Source organism: Chiloscyllium plagiosum, chromosome 13 (assembly GCF_004010195.1).
Source record: "Chiloscyllium plagiosum isolate BGI_BamShark_2017 chromosome 13, ASM401019v2, whole genome shotgun sequence".
Lineage (NCBI taxonomy): Eukaryota > Metazoa > Chordata > Chondrichthyes > Orectolobiformes > Hemiscylliidae > Chiloscyllium > Chiloscyllium plagiosum.
In genome coordinates, this window is record NC_057722.1 from 70900807 (window position 1) to 70918161 (window position 17355).

The 17355-nt window shown below is 39.7% G+C and overlaps 1 protein-coding gene across 1 annotated transcript in view; it reads left to right on the forward strand.

Moving 5' to 3' along the window:
• The window catches only part of plod2 (procollagen-lysine, 2-oxoglutarate 5-dioxygenase 2), a 109700-nt gene that overhangs the window by 82821 nt on the left and 9524 nt on the right, over positions 1–17355 (forward strand). Inside the window, exons 13-17 of the mRNA XM_043702700.1 lie at positions 5037–5150; positions 11399–11464; positions 13446–13550; positions 14231–14377; positions 16552–16677. Of these exons, the coding sequence (XP_043558635.1) occupies positions 5037–5150; positions 11399–11464; positions 13446–13550; positions 14231–14377; positions 16552–16677 (558 nt within the window). The remainder of the gene's footprint in view (positions 1–5036; positions 5151–11398; positions 11465–13445; positions 13551–14230; positions 14378–16551; positions 16678–17355) is intronic.

The following is a 17355-nucleotide window of genomic DNA, read 5'->3' on the forward strand; positions in this document are numbered from 1 at the left end:
TTAAATTCTGTACTTGTGTGTGTATGTATATATATCCTGTCTGTTGTCCATTGCTTATCATAATTTTTCTCATGAAATATTCGTTCTGTTTATTGCTTGAAGAATTGGTTTGACGAGCTCAGAGGATAAGGATATCATTTCAATAGGATAACTGTTTTACAAAACTGACTCGAGCAAAAATCCAAGTTAGGAGGAGTTGGCTTCTTTTGTGAGAGATCAAATGTCTTTTTTAGAAAGCTTTTATCCCTTTGTTAAGTTTTAATAATCAGAGAAGCTAAGTTGTCTTGTTTGTGTGTGCATGTGTATTTGTTTGTTTGTGTTTGTGTGTGTGTGTGTGTTTAGTAAGTAGAATATACACTGAAGAGCCTTGAAATCTGGTCAGTCATTAAGGGAATGATCTTGATGCACAGTGGAGCATAATGGAACAATTCTTTTATGTGATGAAAAATTGCATAACTGGTGTTATTGAGAGAGTGCCTATCCTTGAGAAATACCTTTCTTCAGAATCTCATTCTTGGAATATGGGTGTTGGCGAGCCAGCGTTTGTTACTCATCCATTGTGGCTTTGGAAAAGGATGTCAGAGAACAATCTCCTTGGACAATTGTGATATACATGCTAAAGATACTTCTGCTGGCTAGGACTTCAAGGAATTTGATCCAGTCACAGTGAAAGAATGAGGATAAACATCAAATGAGGAGAATGTCTGCTTCAGGAAAAACTTGATTGTGCTTACATTAAAACATTTAAAAAAAGGAGAACTTTGATTGTTCTTTGGCGTCTACTCTGCTGACCACTCCAATCAAGACTGGCTTCACCTTTCCTTTCCCTCTTGATGCCTTTATCTTTTAATTCCCTGAGAGACCAGGGGTACACAAGGCTTAAATCTATGTGATGATGGAGGATCAGTGACCCTTTTTGGTGTATTCCCACCTGGCTCCTGTCCTTCCCTTTTTAGGTGGCAAAGTTTGGGGGGTGTTCTGGTGGGTTTCTTGCTGTAGATGGTGCATATTAGACTCATGGTGGAAAACCTGGCCGTTTTCAGGGGTCAGATGAGCTGCTTTGTCCTGGCTGGTGTCAAGCTTCTCGAGTTTTATTGCAGTGAAGATGAAAGGAAGAATATTCTGGAATGTTGGAACTGATTTCCATCGGAAGGACCTTTTTGATACTGCAAATCCGATAAGGAAGATTCTGAAGCATTTGAGGAACTCCAGAGTCCTATGCTGCTAGATTGTAAAAGAGGGCTGAAGCAAACGGAGATAATATGCATATTATTGAAAATAATGAAGATTTTGAAGATTATGGTGAACACTTGGATATTGTGTCTTATTCAATAAACAAGACAGAATCTGAATATTTCAAAACTGGTTCCCTGGAGGTTACAGAATATAGAACAGTAAGAATATTACTGGTTATCTTATTTTTTGAAAATCATGAGAGTTGGAAAGCTTTAGATAAATATTTGGGTTTATCTCACAGGCATGAAAAGTACATTTCCACAGTAAACCATTCTAAATCTGTGTTGGATTTGAAATAGGAAATGCTATGCTACCTTATTTATTTTGTAAATGTATAATCGTCTGGCATACGGATGATAATACAGCTGTATCACAGCTGTGTGTGCAAACTCAATTGCCTCATGAATCTGGAAGTAGAGTTTTGATTATAAAGAGCACCAACATTTTAATATAAGCTATTTTAAATTTGCCTTTTGCATGTAAATTTGACCTCAACATTAGAAACAGTTTGGCAAATTTAAAAAACTTATTGTTTTACACTTATCCTGCAGATACTGGTTAACCAGGGATGTCTTGTCAAATTCGTTTATTGATGCTTCCCATTGTAAATGATATATAATGAGGAAACTAGGATCACAGATACTAAATTATTTAGGAGCTAATTACTGCAGATGCTGGAACCTGTACTGAAAACAAATTGCTGGAGCAAGTCGGATAGAATCCATGTAGAGAAAGCAAGCTAATGTTTAAAGTCTCAAATTTACCAATTCTAAAGTTTACTAATCTGGAATCCCATTAAATAACAGGGATAGTCCCAGAGCAGAACTCTAATACAGGTTGTTCTGCTGTAACATGCTTTTCGTCAATGTGAATGGACTATAACGTGATTGACGAATTATGGATTCTGTTTGGATAATGTGAACGGGTATAGCGATCCTCTACAGTGTGATTTTCTGTGGCGGTTTTCCATAGTGTGATTTTCTATAGCATGAGGTTGCAGAGCAACACTATTGTCTCATTATAAATATGCCTTGTATAGCATAGCTGTTATTTTTCCAATTAATTGAATATTGAGATTAATTGGAGGTTTCCAGGGAAAAAAAACATTGATTTACTGAAAACCAGAAAGTGAAGGGTATAATTTGTTGAAAGTTGAAACTTTATTGCTGGAACAGCACAGCAGGTCAGGCAGCATCCAGGGAACAGGAGATTCGACGTTTCGGGCACAGGCCCTTCTTCAGGAATAATTTGTTGAAAGGCAACCTCACTATTATGTCCTGCATGCAGTTGTGAACAAGGTTTTACACCACAGTCGTGTCAAACAATACACTAAACGATATTTATTTTCAGAAACATTTGCAAATATGAGTGATTCAACAAGAAATACCCCCATCCCCCATGTTCCCTGCTGCTAATGTTTATATGCCTTTTTAATCATTATTGTTGAATCTCCATAGCATAACATTGAATAAAAAACTGGTTTGGTTATATGCTACCTATTTAGTGCACAGTTTCATTAAATTTATTGTTGTTATCAAATGAAATGTTGCAAAAAATAAACCAGTGAATTGGTGAAATATGTTCTTTTATGTTTACAATTTGTTGATGTTCTGGTGCTTCCTGTGACAGATATTGCATTTGGATATAAAGCAAATTGATACAATCATCTGCAGCTGAGATCAGTGCAAACTGTGCTTTATGTGGGTAGGATATTGAACTGTTGACCATGTAGTATTAACATGCTTCTCCTTTTGATTATTTTTCTCTCATGAAGAATGCAAAGAGTTCTCTAGAACCTTGCATCATGCCAAAAAAATGTGCAACACTTGGGTTTTGGAAATGATCTCATCTTTGTAATTAGATATTGCGTTTCAATTTCATTTGTGATTTCTGCTCCCCCACTCTGCCCAGAGTTTGATTGAATGGACGTAAAGTCAACAGCATGCAGGTAAGAATGAGGTGTGCTGGATTTAATGACCATCAACTGAATCATTGTAAATGTGTCAGACGTTGCCTGACCATTGCTGAAAAGATGACTTTGATGTTCTTTTATGGAATTGAGGTCAATATTACCCCCCTCGGTTCTTTCATTTCCAAAATGACAGTGAGATGGAAGCTGCATATTTTCATCCACTTCAGAGTCTTGTCATCTGCAGTACCCTTCTACTCAGAGGAATAAGACTCTGAGAAATAAATAACAACTGTCAACAATGTTGTACAGTCCATGGATAGAAAGTGCGACTACATCAGTTATGGGATGTCTACCCTGGGAAGTTTACCCAACAGAAACAGGCAGGTCTAAACAAACCGCATCTGAAATTTAACCCTGCAATCTCCTGCAAATTTAACCCTGCAATCTCCTGCTGTGCAGGTGGGTGGAAGTTGTATTAATTTGTTATCCAGATGAAATAAATTGAATGTATGTGCAGACAAAAGATATGTATAACAGTTTTTAATGTAATGGGATATTCTGGATTCTCTGTGCTTTTAGATTTTAATATTTTCATCTTGCTTTTAAGAAAGATACCAATTTTTAAAAAAATATTTATCTGGCTTAAGTTGCTCTTAAGGTGTTGGTAATATGGTTGTTTTAGTTTACACTTGGCTTCTGTTTTCTGTGACAAAAAGACCATTCAAAAGTTCATAACCTAGTCACTTTTAAAAATGAATTGTGATTTACACCTGAGCTTTATTTTATTGTCTAATTATTGTGCCACTGTTACTTTTTAGAATTGTTTTAAAACAAGTTAAGTAACATTGTTTATTTCCAAGTATTCGAACAGGGGTTTTCTGTATAAAGGCAATACCCCAGAAACTAGTTCCCTCAAGTGTTCAGAGTTTGTTTTACGTGAAATTACACCTAGTGCACAAATAATTATTTCCTATACATTAAATAATATTTGGTGCGCAACACTGGCTGGGCATTCTCAGCAAGCACCAGCCTTTTCTTAAACATTACATCAAACCTCACAATCGATGGAGTAATGAAGTTCTTTATAAAAGACCAAATATCTTAACATCTTACCTGGTCTACATCATTCCCCCCCCCCCACCCCGCCCGAGAAGTAGTTTGTAATGCAACCTTGGGAGATGGTCATATCAGAGTGCGACTGCAGTCTCTTCTCAGAATTCTGTGGATCAAACTTGCAAAAATGTTAAGTTATCTGGGAAATGATCAGAAAATAAAAGGAATCTTTCCCGCAAGACACTCTCATTGAGACAGAGCTGTATGATGCATCTCTTTGCACAGAAGGTGATCACCAACTTAATAAATTGGCAGAAATTTATGTGAAATGATGTGGCAATGGCAGAACAGTATTGTCACCACGAGACTATTAATCCAGAGAGTCGAGAGGGTGGTGCTGGAAAAACACAGCAGGTCAGGCAGCATCCGAGGAGCAGGAAAATCGATGTTTTGGGCAAAAGCCCTTCATCAGGAATGAGAACCAGGTAACGTCCTATGGGTGCACCATGACAGAGGGTGCAACTTGAATTCTGTAAAAATCTGGAAAGAAGAGTCTAACGATGACCATTGTCCATCTGGCTCACTAATGTCCTTTAAGGAAGAAATCTGACCTTACCCGATATGGCCTACATGTGACTCCAGACGCACAACCAATGTGGTTAACTCTCAAAAGATCTCTGAGCAATTAGGAGTGGCAATAAATACTGTGACGTCCATGGCCCATAAACGAATAATTAGAAAACACTGATTCAAGCAATCATGCCAAGGTTTGTTTATGTATGTGTTTGTCATCACAGTAATTTCAAGTAGTAATTTTTATAATTTTAATATACAGGGCATTTTCATGTATGTTACGAATCTGCGTGAATTTGGACGGCTCCTTTCAACTGAAAATTATAATGCCTCACGTGTGCACGGTGATCTGTGGGAAATATTTTCCAACCCATTGGTGAGTATTAGCAATTTGTTGACCAGGTTTTGAATTTGAAATGCACATATTAAAGCCCATTGTTAAGTGATGTTTTTCATGTAACTCTTTGTTAATATCCATGCTTACTTCTCTTCCGTTAGCCAACTATGCTTTACTGTAAATATACATAAGAACTCAGAGCAGGAGTAGGCGACTCAGCCCCTCAAGCCTGCTCCCCCATTTAATACGATCATGGCTTAACTTATCTCGGCCTCAACTCCATTTTCCTGCACGCTCTCCATAACCCTCCAACTCATTACTAATTAAAAATATGTTCATTTTCTCCTCAAATTTACTTAATGTCCTGGATCCACTGCACTCTAAGGTAGTGAATTGCACAAAGTCACAGCCTTTTGAGAGAGGTGGATTTCTCCTCATCTCTGTTTTTAAATGTGCTACCTCCTATCCTAAAACGATGGAAAAATAAACTTCAAAGTCAAAATTTCCAAAAGTGTGAAGATGTAATTTTTTCAGTAATATGAGATGATATTACAGTCAAAATTACAAAATGACATTTATAACATCTGTGTTTTACAAACATTACCTCTATATATCATATATCATGTGTAATAAGACAATAAGTAAGCTTGATACATTCTGTATTAATCAAGTGACATTGAGAACAGAGCCTGAACAATTTAGAGTGAAAGGTACATTAATGCCTTGCAGTAGTCCTTTTTGATCAAAGTTCCAACATACAACTGTTTACCTTAAATCGTGGTTTGGGTAGTTGATTATTTACTGTTTATAAATCATGCTGCAATTGTGGAATCTTCCTGCATCGTCTAATGACAGTCTTCTGAAGAAATTGAGATTGTTATGAGATTAGATTCCTTTGGTGCCTTATACTTTTCTAAGGTAGGAATGATCAATGATAATGGATGTTTTGTCATTCGCAATAATTCTCCAGGCTGTTTATCCACAGTATTATGTGTGACAGACTAAACAATAGTTCGATGAATTTATTTTATCTTTTGCCATACAGACACATTGAGATCTAGAATGCACGTCTCTTGTATTACAAAAAGTCGGAAATATCATATTGCAGAATCATGCTCATTGCCACTATCTATAGGATAGGAGCATTTAAGAATCAAGGTTTAGTATGCAAATAAAATCTATATTTTACTCATTGCTCAACACATTTTTCGCTCCTGTTTTTCTGATCAGCTGACTAAAAGACATTTGCTTTGCTGTAATCTAATGATATTTATGATAAAGTATGAGACGTGTTTTATGGTTCAGTGGGGTTTTTTTGTTGACTATTGTAAATTTTATACACTTAAATAAATGCTGCAATCTGCCAGCCAGCTGTGAATGAAAGGGATAAGGTGGTGACAAAATGAAAGGGAAGCGTGCATCATGTTAACAGCTAAGCTTTCAGAACAAACAAGAGAAACATTCACTGCAATGATCATCATCCAGTAGATGAAAGTCAATGGGTAATGTGGTGACCATAGTTACATTTTTTAATGAAATAGAATCCGGTAATTGTCGTTGTGAAAAAGAGAAAATAGTTTTAACATATGTATTACACTAGGGATGCTGATTTAAGGCAATTGACAAAATAAGCAAGGGGAGATTCCTTTTATGTTGCACATTCTTATCATCTAGAATGTACTGCTTGGAAGTGTAGTGAAAGCAGATTCAATAGATGGTTTCAAAAGAAAATTGAATAAACACGTAAAGGGGAGAAAATTGCAAGGTGTTGGCATAGGGGCAGGACTAATTTGAAAGTGGACACAGCTTAACGTGTTGAAAGCCAGTCTTCTGTGTTGTAAGACTTTTGATCACGGAGCTACTGACAAACTATGAAAGGATATTTCTGAGGGGAACATTGGAAACTTAGGCTCCTTGCCTGATGTCTGCATTTTAAATATGGTGTAGAACACATATGCAATGTCACACAACAGAATCCTGAGGATATATATAGGTCATGGTATCAACAGTATGGTAGCTATGTGGAGACATTGACTCTCTGATAGGAAAGAGAGTGATGGTCAATCAATATTTTCCGGGCTGCTGGGAGGCATCAGTGGAGTTCCCGAGGGAGATCCCTCTTGTTAATGATCTGGATCTTGGTGTGCACGGGACAGTTTCCAAGTTTGCAGTTGGTACTGAATGTGAAACAATTAAAAACTGAGAAACGGACAGTGTAGAACTCCACAAGGACATTGACAGGTTGGTGGAGTGGACAGAAGGGTGGCAGATGAGGTTCATTGCAGAGACCCATAGGGATGATGTTGTGAAACTTGGAAGGGTTCAGAAAAGATTTACAAGGATGTTGCCAGGGTTGGAGGGTTGGAGCTATGGGGAGAGGCTGAACAGGCTGGGGCTGTTTTCCCTGGAGCATCAGAGGCTGAGGGATGACCTTATAGAGGTTTATAAAATCATGAGGGGTATGGATAGGGTGAAGAGACAAGTTCTTTTTCCCACGGTAGGGGAGTCCAAAACTGGAGGGCAGGGGTTGAAGATGAGAGGGAAAAGATCTGCAGGGGACTTGAGGAGCAACTTTTCTCATGCGGAGGGTGGTGCGTGTATGGAATGAGCTGCCAGAGGATGTGGTGGTGGTTGGTACAATTATAACATTGAAAAGGCACCTGGATGGATACGTGAATACGAAGAACTTCAAAAGATATGGACCAAATACTAGCAAATGGAACTTGATTTATTTAGGAATCTGGTCAGCATGGACAAGTTGGACCGAAAGGTCTGTTTCTGTGCTGTACATCTCTGCTTCTGTGTGACTTAAACTGTGAGGTGATGCACTTTGGTCGGAAGAACATTGAAAGACGATTAAAAAGGGGTGTAATTCTAAAGGGGGAGCAGGAGCAGAGAGACTGAATGTCTCTGTGCACAGATCATCGAAGGTAACAAGACAGGTAGAGAGACCAGTTAATAAAGTGTAGAGTGTTGTCAATTTTATTCATGGGGTAATAGAGTATAAGAACATGTCCAGTGATATTGAATTCCTCCAAGGCATTTTTTAGAGTATTGGAGCTTGGAGTATTCTGTATAGTTGTAGGCCTGCCACATTGTAGGAAAGATGTGAATGTATTGGTGAGAGTGCAGAATCAGTTTGCAAGAATGGTTTTGGGAATGAGAAACTTCAGTGATGAGAGCAGATTGAATAAATTGGGACTGTTCTCCTTGGAGAGAGGAGACTGAGAGGGGATTTGATAGAGACTTTCAAAATCATGAGTGGGTTGGATAGAATAGATAGGAAGAAGCTGTTCCTGCTGCTAAAAAAAGAACAAGAGGGAATAGATTTAAAGTAATGTGCAAAACATGCAGAGGGCAACGTGAGAAAAATGTGTGAAGTGGTTTATTTCGACTATAACTTGTACATGTCACGAACTTGCCCTTCATTTTAGGAAAATATTTCTTTATTTCTCTCTTTTTTTGTGGTACTGGTTGTAATTTACAGTAATCACTTTTTAATGGAAACAGTCTTGGTTTGATGCACTGCATTTAATCAGCCTTTGAGGGAGTGCAGAACAGAGGAAAGATGTCTTAATAATGAGAGAATGGGAAGACCAGATAAGAAGCTGTAATGTTAAAATTTGTGGGATCCGCAACCAATTAATTCGCTGCCCTATGGGGTCTTGCTGGGAGAGAGAAATTGTGAGAAGCAATTCATTTTAAAATACTCTAGTTTCATGCCACACATTATATTTTATTTGCATGCATGTTTTGAGACCGATATTGAATCCTTTGGGAAATATGTTTCTAATGCAAAACATCGACTTGCATTTATATACCTGGAAGTGTAGTGCATATCAAAAAGGAAACATTAATTGCATTTGACGCTATGGGTACCTTATCCACCTCACCTAGAGTATTGTGGAATGTGAATAATTCAAATGTCTGTGTCCTGGAGACACCCAGATGACACTTTCTCCTCACCAATAATCATCTGTGAGTTTCAAAGAATGAGGAGGGGATCTCATGGAAATCTGTCAAATTCTAAGAGTACAAGACAAGGTAAATGCAGGAAGGATATTCCCAATGAACAGGGCGTCAAGATTCAGGGGTCAAATTCTAAGGATTGAGATGGGGAGAAATGTCTTCACCCATTGATAAAAATCATACAACACCAGGTTATAGTCCAATAGATTTATTTGGATGTACTAGCTCTCAGAGCACTGCTCCTTCATCAGAGAGGCAGAATTTTTAGCAAAAGATCACAGTGTTATGCAATTGAAATGATATGTTGAACAAACCTAGATTGCTATTGCTATAAATTCTGTGTCTTATGATCCTGCCCCACTAGTTACCTGATGAAGGAGTGGCGCTCCAAAAGCTAGTAGTGTACTTCCAATTAAACCTGTTGGACTATAACCTGGTGTTGTGTGATTTTTAACATTGTCCACCCCAGTCCAACACCGGCTTTTCCACATAATGTTCACCCAGAGAGTGGTGAGCCAGTGGAACTCTCTGCCATAGAAAGCCATTGAGGCCAAAGCATTAATTGCTTTCAGGAAAGAGTTAGGTATACTTTTTGGAGTCAAAGCAATAAAGGGAATGGGGAAGCAGAAAGAGGGGTGGAGTTCAATGATCAACCATTTTTAAAAAATCTTTTGTGGAATGTGGGTGTTGCTGGCTGGGACGTCATTTATTGTGCATCCCTAGTTACCCTTGAGAAGGTGGTGGTGAGCTTGCCTTCTTGAACTGCTGTAGTCCACCCTGATCATATTGAATGGTGAAGCAGGCTTGAAGGGCTGAATGGCCTATTCCTGCTCTTATTCTCGAGGTTTCTGATGTGTTTCCTAAGCAGGGACTGGATCCTACTTTCTCTCATTTTTTTTTTAAATCAACCTGCTGGACATGTCAGACACACCTCTGTGACAGGTGGGATTTGGAACTTCCAGCCCAGAGGTAGTGGCTTTACCACTGAACCACAGGCTTGCAAACAATGTTTCGTAATGCACATGGGATATCCAGATGTTATAATTGAGTTCAGACTGTAAACGTGGGCAAGAAAGGTGCTGTGAAATCCCTGCAGACATGAGCCATCGAGATGTACAGCACAGAAACAGGCTCTTTGGACTCCACAGAAGTCTGGACAGCACAGAAACAGAAACATGGACTCCAATGTGTTCATGCCAACCAGATATCCAAAATCAATCTAGTCTTATTTGCAAGCGTTTGGCCCATATCTCTCTAAACCCTTCCTATTCATGTGCCCACCCAAATACCCATCCATACTGACCAGATATCCCAACCCAATCTAGTCCCACCTGCCAGTACCCGGCCCATATCCCTCTAAATGCTTCCTATTCATATACCCATCCAAATGCCTTTTAAATGTTGCATTTGTACCAGCCTCCACCACTTACTCTGGCAGCTCATTCCATACATGTACCACCCTCTGTGTGAAACAGTGGCCCCTTAAGGCCCTTTTAAATCTTTCTCCTCTCACCCTAAACCTATGCCCTCTAGTTTTGGACTCCCCCACCCTGGGGAAAGGACTTATATGCCCGTATGATTTTATAAACCTCTGTAAGGTCACCTTTCAGCTTCCGACCCTTCGGGGTCAAGTCCAATAGAAGTTAGAAACAAAGAACTGTTTCTCATTCTTATTTTGGGAGGGTGTGGTGGTGTAGAGGGAGAGCATAGATACTTCATGCCCACAAAGAAAACTAGTACCACCCAAGTCCCAAATTAATCCCTCCACCCAAGATATGGTTTCCTTCATTCTTGGTACATGGGCATGACTGGCAAAGCTGCGAGCAGGTTGGGTTTTCGAGTCAGGAGCGAGCTGGTTAGAGTAGATGTGGAGAAATTGTCCCCACTTGTATAAGGAACAGGAGGATATAAAGTTAAATTAATTGCAAATGAAGCAAGGATGAAGTGAGAAAATTCTTTTTGACACGGTGAATAATTATTTCTACTGCCTGGAAATGTGTGGCGACAGGTTCAGTAGCGGCATTCAAGAGGGCATTAGATGGTTATTTGGTGTATAGGGATATGGGAGAAAGGAGATCCAGCACTGGTTCCATGTGCTGAATGGCCTTCTGCACTGTACCAATACTGTGATCCAGATCACCTGCCTGTATAATAAACTGTGATGTTGCATGGCAGGTCTGACTGAACTTAAAGCGTATTGGTGCCACTTTGCAGATACACACTCATTTTGTCTGCTGTGTAACTCTGCCTCTTCAAGCCATGGGCTGACTTCATCTTTTGCTGTAACCTCCAGACTATCACAGTTTTATGTTTTGCAGGATTGGAGGGATAAATACATTCATCCAAGCTACACAGAAATATTCACGGGGAATGTGGTTGAAGAGGTATGTAGTGGTTTGCTGAGAGTAATCAAAGCACTTGTCCACTCATTTATTTGCTAGTCCTTACAGATAATCATTGAGAACCGTTTCAGTAGCTGCTGTTGTAATTATCTCTGAAGCACATGGTCCTCTCAGCAGCATACAAAATATTACAGGCACATGCACAACCCATCTTTTTATCTACAGAGCACACTATAAAGGTTTTCCAAGGGGGTCAGTCAGCTCAGTAGGCTGGACAGCTGGTTTGTGAAGGCCCCACCCCTTCTCAACTCCTCTCCTTATCTGAGGCACGGTCACCCTTACGTTAAAACATCATCAGTTATCTGTCTATCTCTGTCTTATGAGAGAGCAGTCGTGCTGTTCAGTGGCAACTTTACCTTTATAAATGTTTTCCATTGTGATGCTCAACTCCTCATAAATTATAACCCTGTTATCTAAACATTCCTGTGAATCACTTCTCATGGTTTAGTGTCTCATATCCATTGTTAGAATTTGATTTTATTGTCACATGTACTCAAGTACAAAATACAGGAATACAGTATACATGATACCATCTATCTAAGTACAAACCTTATTTAGTAAAATAGATTAGGTACAAACACAGAGAAATAAAGAGAAAAGCTAGAAGTTCTACATTATAGTTCTTCACAGTATAAGTTAGGAAGATAAAGAAATAAAGTTAAAAGATAAATGTTGTGCTGCAATTAAAATCTTATGTCTAGGATTGAACACCACACTGCTCCTGATGCATGGCTGGATTGCGTGGTTTAAAATCCCGTACACTGCGTAATTCAAAAGATTTTGGACGCACAGTCTCATTATCCATGTTTCCAAAAAGTAGCAGGACAACCGAAATGAAACATTCCACCTCACAAATCCATTAATTTTCACTATAACCCTGTAGCATAGCTGGTGCTAATTTACAGTATCAGTTAAATATTCAGTAAAGGGAAATGTGCATGATTAGGGGGTGGTGTTGGATGGCTTGGGAAGAGGCAAGAGTAAAGCCTGTATTTATTAGACAGATGAACTTGTGAATTCTGTGTCTGCCCCACAATGCCATAGATCTTAAAATGACATGACACTGTCCTTTCTATTATCTTACCATTGTCCAAGTTGTCTCATATGCTTCCAACCTCATCAGGATTTCAGTAAGGAAACTGAAACTGTTTTAGAATAACCTCCAAATATTACAGCAGTATGTAAACAGCAAGGCCAACAGTAAGCTTAGATAGTAATTCATTCTCATAGAATCACAGAAATCAACAGCATTTGGTCCATTGAGTCTGTGTCAGTCAAAAATAGCCACCTAACTGTTCTAATCCCTCTTTCCAGCACTTGGCCCTTAACCTTGTATGTCATTATCAGAAGTCACATGACACCAGGTTATAGTCCAACCAGTTTATTTGAAGTCACAAGCTTTCGGAGCGCTACTCCTTTTTCAGCCTTCATCTGATGAAGGAGCAGTGCTCCGAAGACTTGTGATTTCAAATATACCTATTGGATTAGAACCTGGTGTCATGTGACTTCTGACCCTGTCCACCCCAGTCCAGCACTGGCACCTCCACATCATTGTATGTCATTGTCATCGCAAATGGACATCTAAATACTTTCTAAATTTGCCTCTCCCAACCTAACATGCAGCAAGTTCCAGATTCCCCCCACCCTCTGGATGAAAATGTTTATTCTTACATCCTCTCTAGGCTTCTTGCTCCTTATCTTAAATCTATGACCCTTGAACTATTGGGTCCTCCACCAAGGGGAAATGTTTCTTCCTGTCTACCTTGCCCCAAGCCCCTCATCATTGTACACATCTCAATCATGTTCCACCCCCATCTCCTCTTGAAAGTCTGATTATAAAGTAATTGATTTCAAATCCAATGTAATTTTGATCCGTTCCTTAAAATTTTTAGCTTTCTCCATACAATGAGGAATACAACTGCAGCGATTTAATACAGACTTTTTCTTCGTTTGTGCCTGGTAGCCATGCCCAGATGTCTTCTGGTTCCCAATATTTTCGGAGACAACGTGTGATGAACTCGTGGCGGAAGTGGAAAACTATGGCGTTTGGTCTGGTGGGAAAAACGAGGTGAAATCTTGGATTTTTATGCCTTAGTTCCGTGGATCCGACACTTTCTCCTCTCTCAGCCTTACTTTGTTTACATGTTTTGTGACCCTCGTATCGGAGTAGACAAGTTTTGCTTCTAGTCTCTAACAACTGCATTTTAAAGACGTTTTCAATGTTTTATCTTTTCCTCATTTGCTACCTCTTTGAGTCTTGCTCACTTTAGATTAGATTAGATTAGATTAGATTAGATTACTTACAGTGTGGGAACAGGCCCTTCAGCCCAACAAGTCCACATCGCCCCGCCAAAGCGCAACCCACCCATACCCCGACATTTACCCCTTACCTAGCACTACGGGCAATTTAGCATGGCCAATTCACCTTTACAGTACAGTCACTAATTCACTTGAACACTGTATAGGGTTTTCGCCTTCAAAGTTCTTTCGTTACTCTGCATCTCTCTCCATCTTGAAGCCTAGCTCTTGCTTTTGTTCACAATATCATTTCATTTGACTGGGGGCCAAATTTTGTTTGAGTATAGACTCCTGTAAAGTGCAGATTGATACAGTCACAAAAACCAAGAATTTTTAACTCTAAAGTTGGTCAGGAACGCTAGACCATAGTGTGTTAACTTCTGCAACTGCTCTTTTAGCTTGTGTGAATCTAGAAGATGCCAGCCCAGTAACCCATCTGTTCTATCTTAGGATAAGCGTCTTGTTGGTGGATATGAGAATGTTCCTACTGATGACATTCACATGACCCAGGTTGGACTGGATCAGGTGTGGCTCCACTTCATTCGGGAGTATATTGCACCAGTGGCACTCAAGCTTTTCTCTGGCTATCACACCAAGGTATGACCCTTCTTGTTCTAGTTTTTAATGTTGAAAGATAAAAAAAATCCCATGTCCCGTCTTTTAGATTAGATTCCCTACAGTGTGGAAACAGGCCCTTCGGCCCAACCAGTCCACACTGACCCTCCGAAGAGTAACTCACCCAGAACCATTTCCCTCCTAACACTAACACTAGTGGGCAATTTAGCATAGCCAATTCACTTGACCTGCGCATCATTGGATTGTGGGAGGAAACCGGAGGAAAGCCACACAGACATGGGGAGACTATGCAAACTCCTCACAGACAGTCGCCCGAGGCTGGAATCGAACCTGGGACCCTGGTGCTGTGAGGCAGCAGTGCTAACCACTGAGCCACCATGCTGCCCTAAGTTGCTCATCAGTTGCACTAAGCATCATGGAAATCTTGCCACTTTAGCCTTCCTGTCACGCAAAGAACTCTTGAGCTGAGGTGATTGAAATAAAATGGTCCCTTGGGTTTGTACATGTTCTTCAATGTGATTTCTTACCAACTTCCTATCGTTTAGTCAGGTATTAATTCATGTTTGACATGATATATAACTTGAGTCACTCTTGACTGGTGATGTTTTGTCATTCCAAATGATAAGTCAAATCTGGCAGCTTTAATGCTCATTCAGAAATCCCATCAGAGCTTAACATGCTGGAACAGGGGAATCTGCAATAACTGATCACAATCCAAATTTGATTTCCAAAAATCACAGAAATGTCACTGTTTGTTCAGTGGTATTTAAAGGTGTTGATCATACCTGGTATTATGGACCACACCAGACCCCTTCAAAATATTTTCAGAAGGTAGCCTCCATCCTAACTTTATCTTTATTTTAAGGGTAAAAGTAAAGTGTCTCAGATGCAATGTGATGGGTCAAACTCCTTAATGTTAAGCAACAGTCAATTTATTTTAGATACTGTAGGTATTATACCACAAAAGAAAGAAGAACTTAGAATAATTTAACTCTATTAGAAAACTAAACTGAATAATGGATACAGTAACTATTGCTAATTATAACAATAATTAATAACTATACTGTTCCAGTATAGTAACATCTCATAAACAAACCCCTTGGCAAAAGGCAAATTCAGAAAACAGATTTTGTCTCGCGTTGAATCCAACAGCCCAGGAAGAAAACTCGCAGCTTTTGGCTGTAACCAAGAGCCGGGGGGGGGGAGGAATCTTCCACTTCTTCAAGACCCCAACAGTAACTGCTGAAAGCTAACCAAAAATCCATGATTAGATTAGATTCCTTACAGTATGGAAACAGGTCTTTTGACCCAACAAGTCCACACTGACCCTCCGAAGAGTAACCCACCCAGACCCATTTCTGTACCCTATATTTACCCCTGACTAATGCACCTAACATTATAGGCAATTTAGCATGGCCAATTCACCTGACCCGCATATCTTTGGATTGCGGGAGGAAACCTGCACACACATGTGAATGTGCAAACTCCACACAGACAATCGCCCTTGACAGGGATCCAACCTGGGTCCCTGGCGCTGTGAGGCTGCATTGTTAACCACTGAGCCACCATGCCACCCCAATCTGTGAGAGCTTGACCACACTCACTCAAGCTGGTTCTATTGTTCACCTTTTTAAAAAAAAAAATCTCCAAGGCTTTACAAGTTGTTTATCTTCTCATAGACTACTCATTGCCTTTCCTCCAATCACTCTCTGTCAAAAAAAGCCAGGAGAAAAAACAAACCTCTTCAAGCCACAGTATCATCACACTGGGTGATCCCATTCCTCAAAAAACTATTCCTTCTCTTACAACTTTGCTAATCTGCTCCAGTTACTGGATCAATAATGACCCTGAGATTGACACTCTGTAATGATGCTTATTTAACAAGCTGGTACTGGCACTAATGGGCTGAATGGCTGCCTCGCACCTCAAAACATTTGAGATTTTAGTTGATATTAGTTTGTTTCTGAAGTAACTTTTTGAAATTACAAGTGATGTTGAATGTTTTGGTCATCAGACAATCTAGACTGCGTTCTTAATATTTAATGCATTAATGTCTGGGTTTTGATAGCCTTTTCAAATGTACTTTCATATTAATGAGCAAGATGAAGGTTATTAAAGTGTAGTCGATGAGTACACCAACATCACCACAGCATTCCAAACATGATTTCAATATTGCTGGTTTATTTTTGTTGCAGGGCTTTGCCATGCTGAACTTTGTTGTAAAGTATACACCAGAGAGACAGGCTTATCTAAGGCCTCACCATGATTCCTCCACGTTCACTATAAACATCGCCTTAAATAATAAAGGAATAGACTATCAGGTGGGTTGTACCTGTCCCTTGTACTACTTTGTTCTGTTTTGGGGAGGCGGTGGCCTAGTGGTATTATCATAGGACTGTTAATCCAGAGACCCAGGTAATGTTCCAGAAATCCAGGTTCAAATCCCACCATGGCAGAATGTGGAATTTGAATTCAGTAACTATAGGGAATTAAGAATCTAATGACTACTATGAATCCATTGCCAATTGCCTGTGTAACCCACCTGGTTCACGAATGTCCTTTAGGGAAGGAATCTGCCATCCTTACCTGGTCTGGCCTACATGTGACTCCAGACCCACAGCAATGTGGTTGACTCTCAACCGTCCTCTGGGCAATTAGGAATGAGCAATAAATGCTGGCCCGGCCAGTGACAACCTCACCCTGTTACAGAATAAAGAATAAATGTCAGTGTCTTCCCAATTTCACCTTCAGTTGTGTCCTTCCTTGAAAATGCATTTAAGATTTTACTTTTTACTCACAAGAAAATAGCCAGAGGAGGAAGTGCATTCAGGTTTTTAACTGATTATTCTGTTACTCCTTGAAAGAGATCTGGGAACTTTGTGAGTTGTAACATTTGTTAGCCCTGGGTTTCCTCTTTCATTCATGGCTCCTCTACCTCGGTTATTGCCCACCATCTTCCTCATCACTTAGCCCCCCCGTTCCTCGCCCCCTTCCCTCTC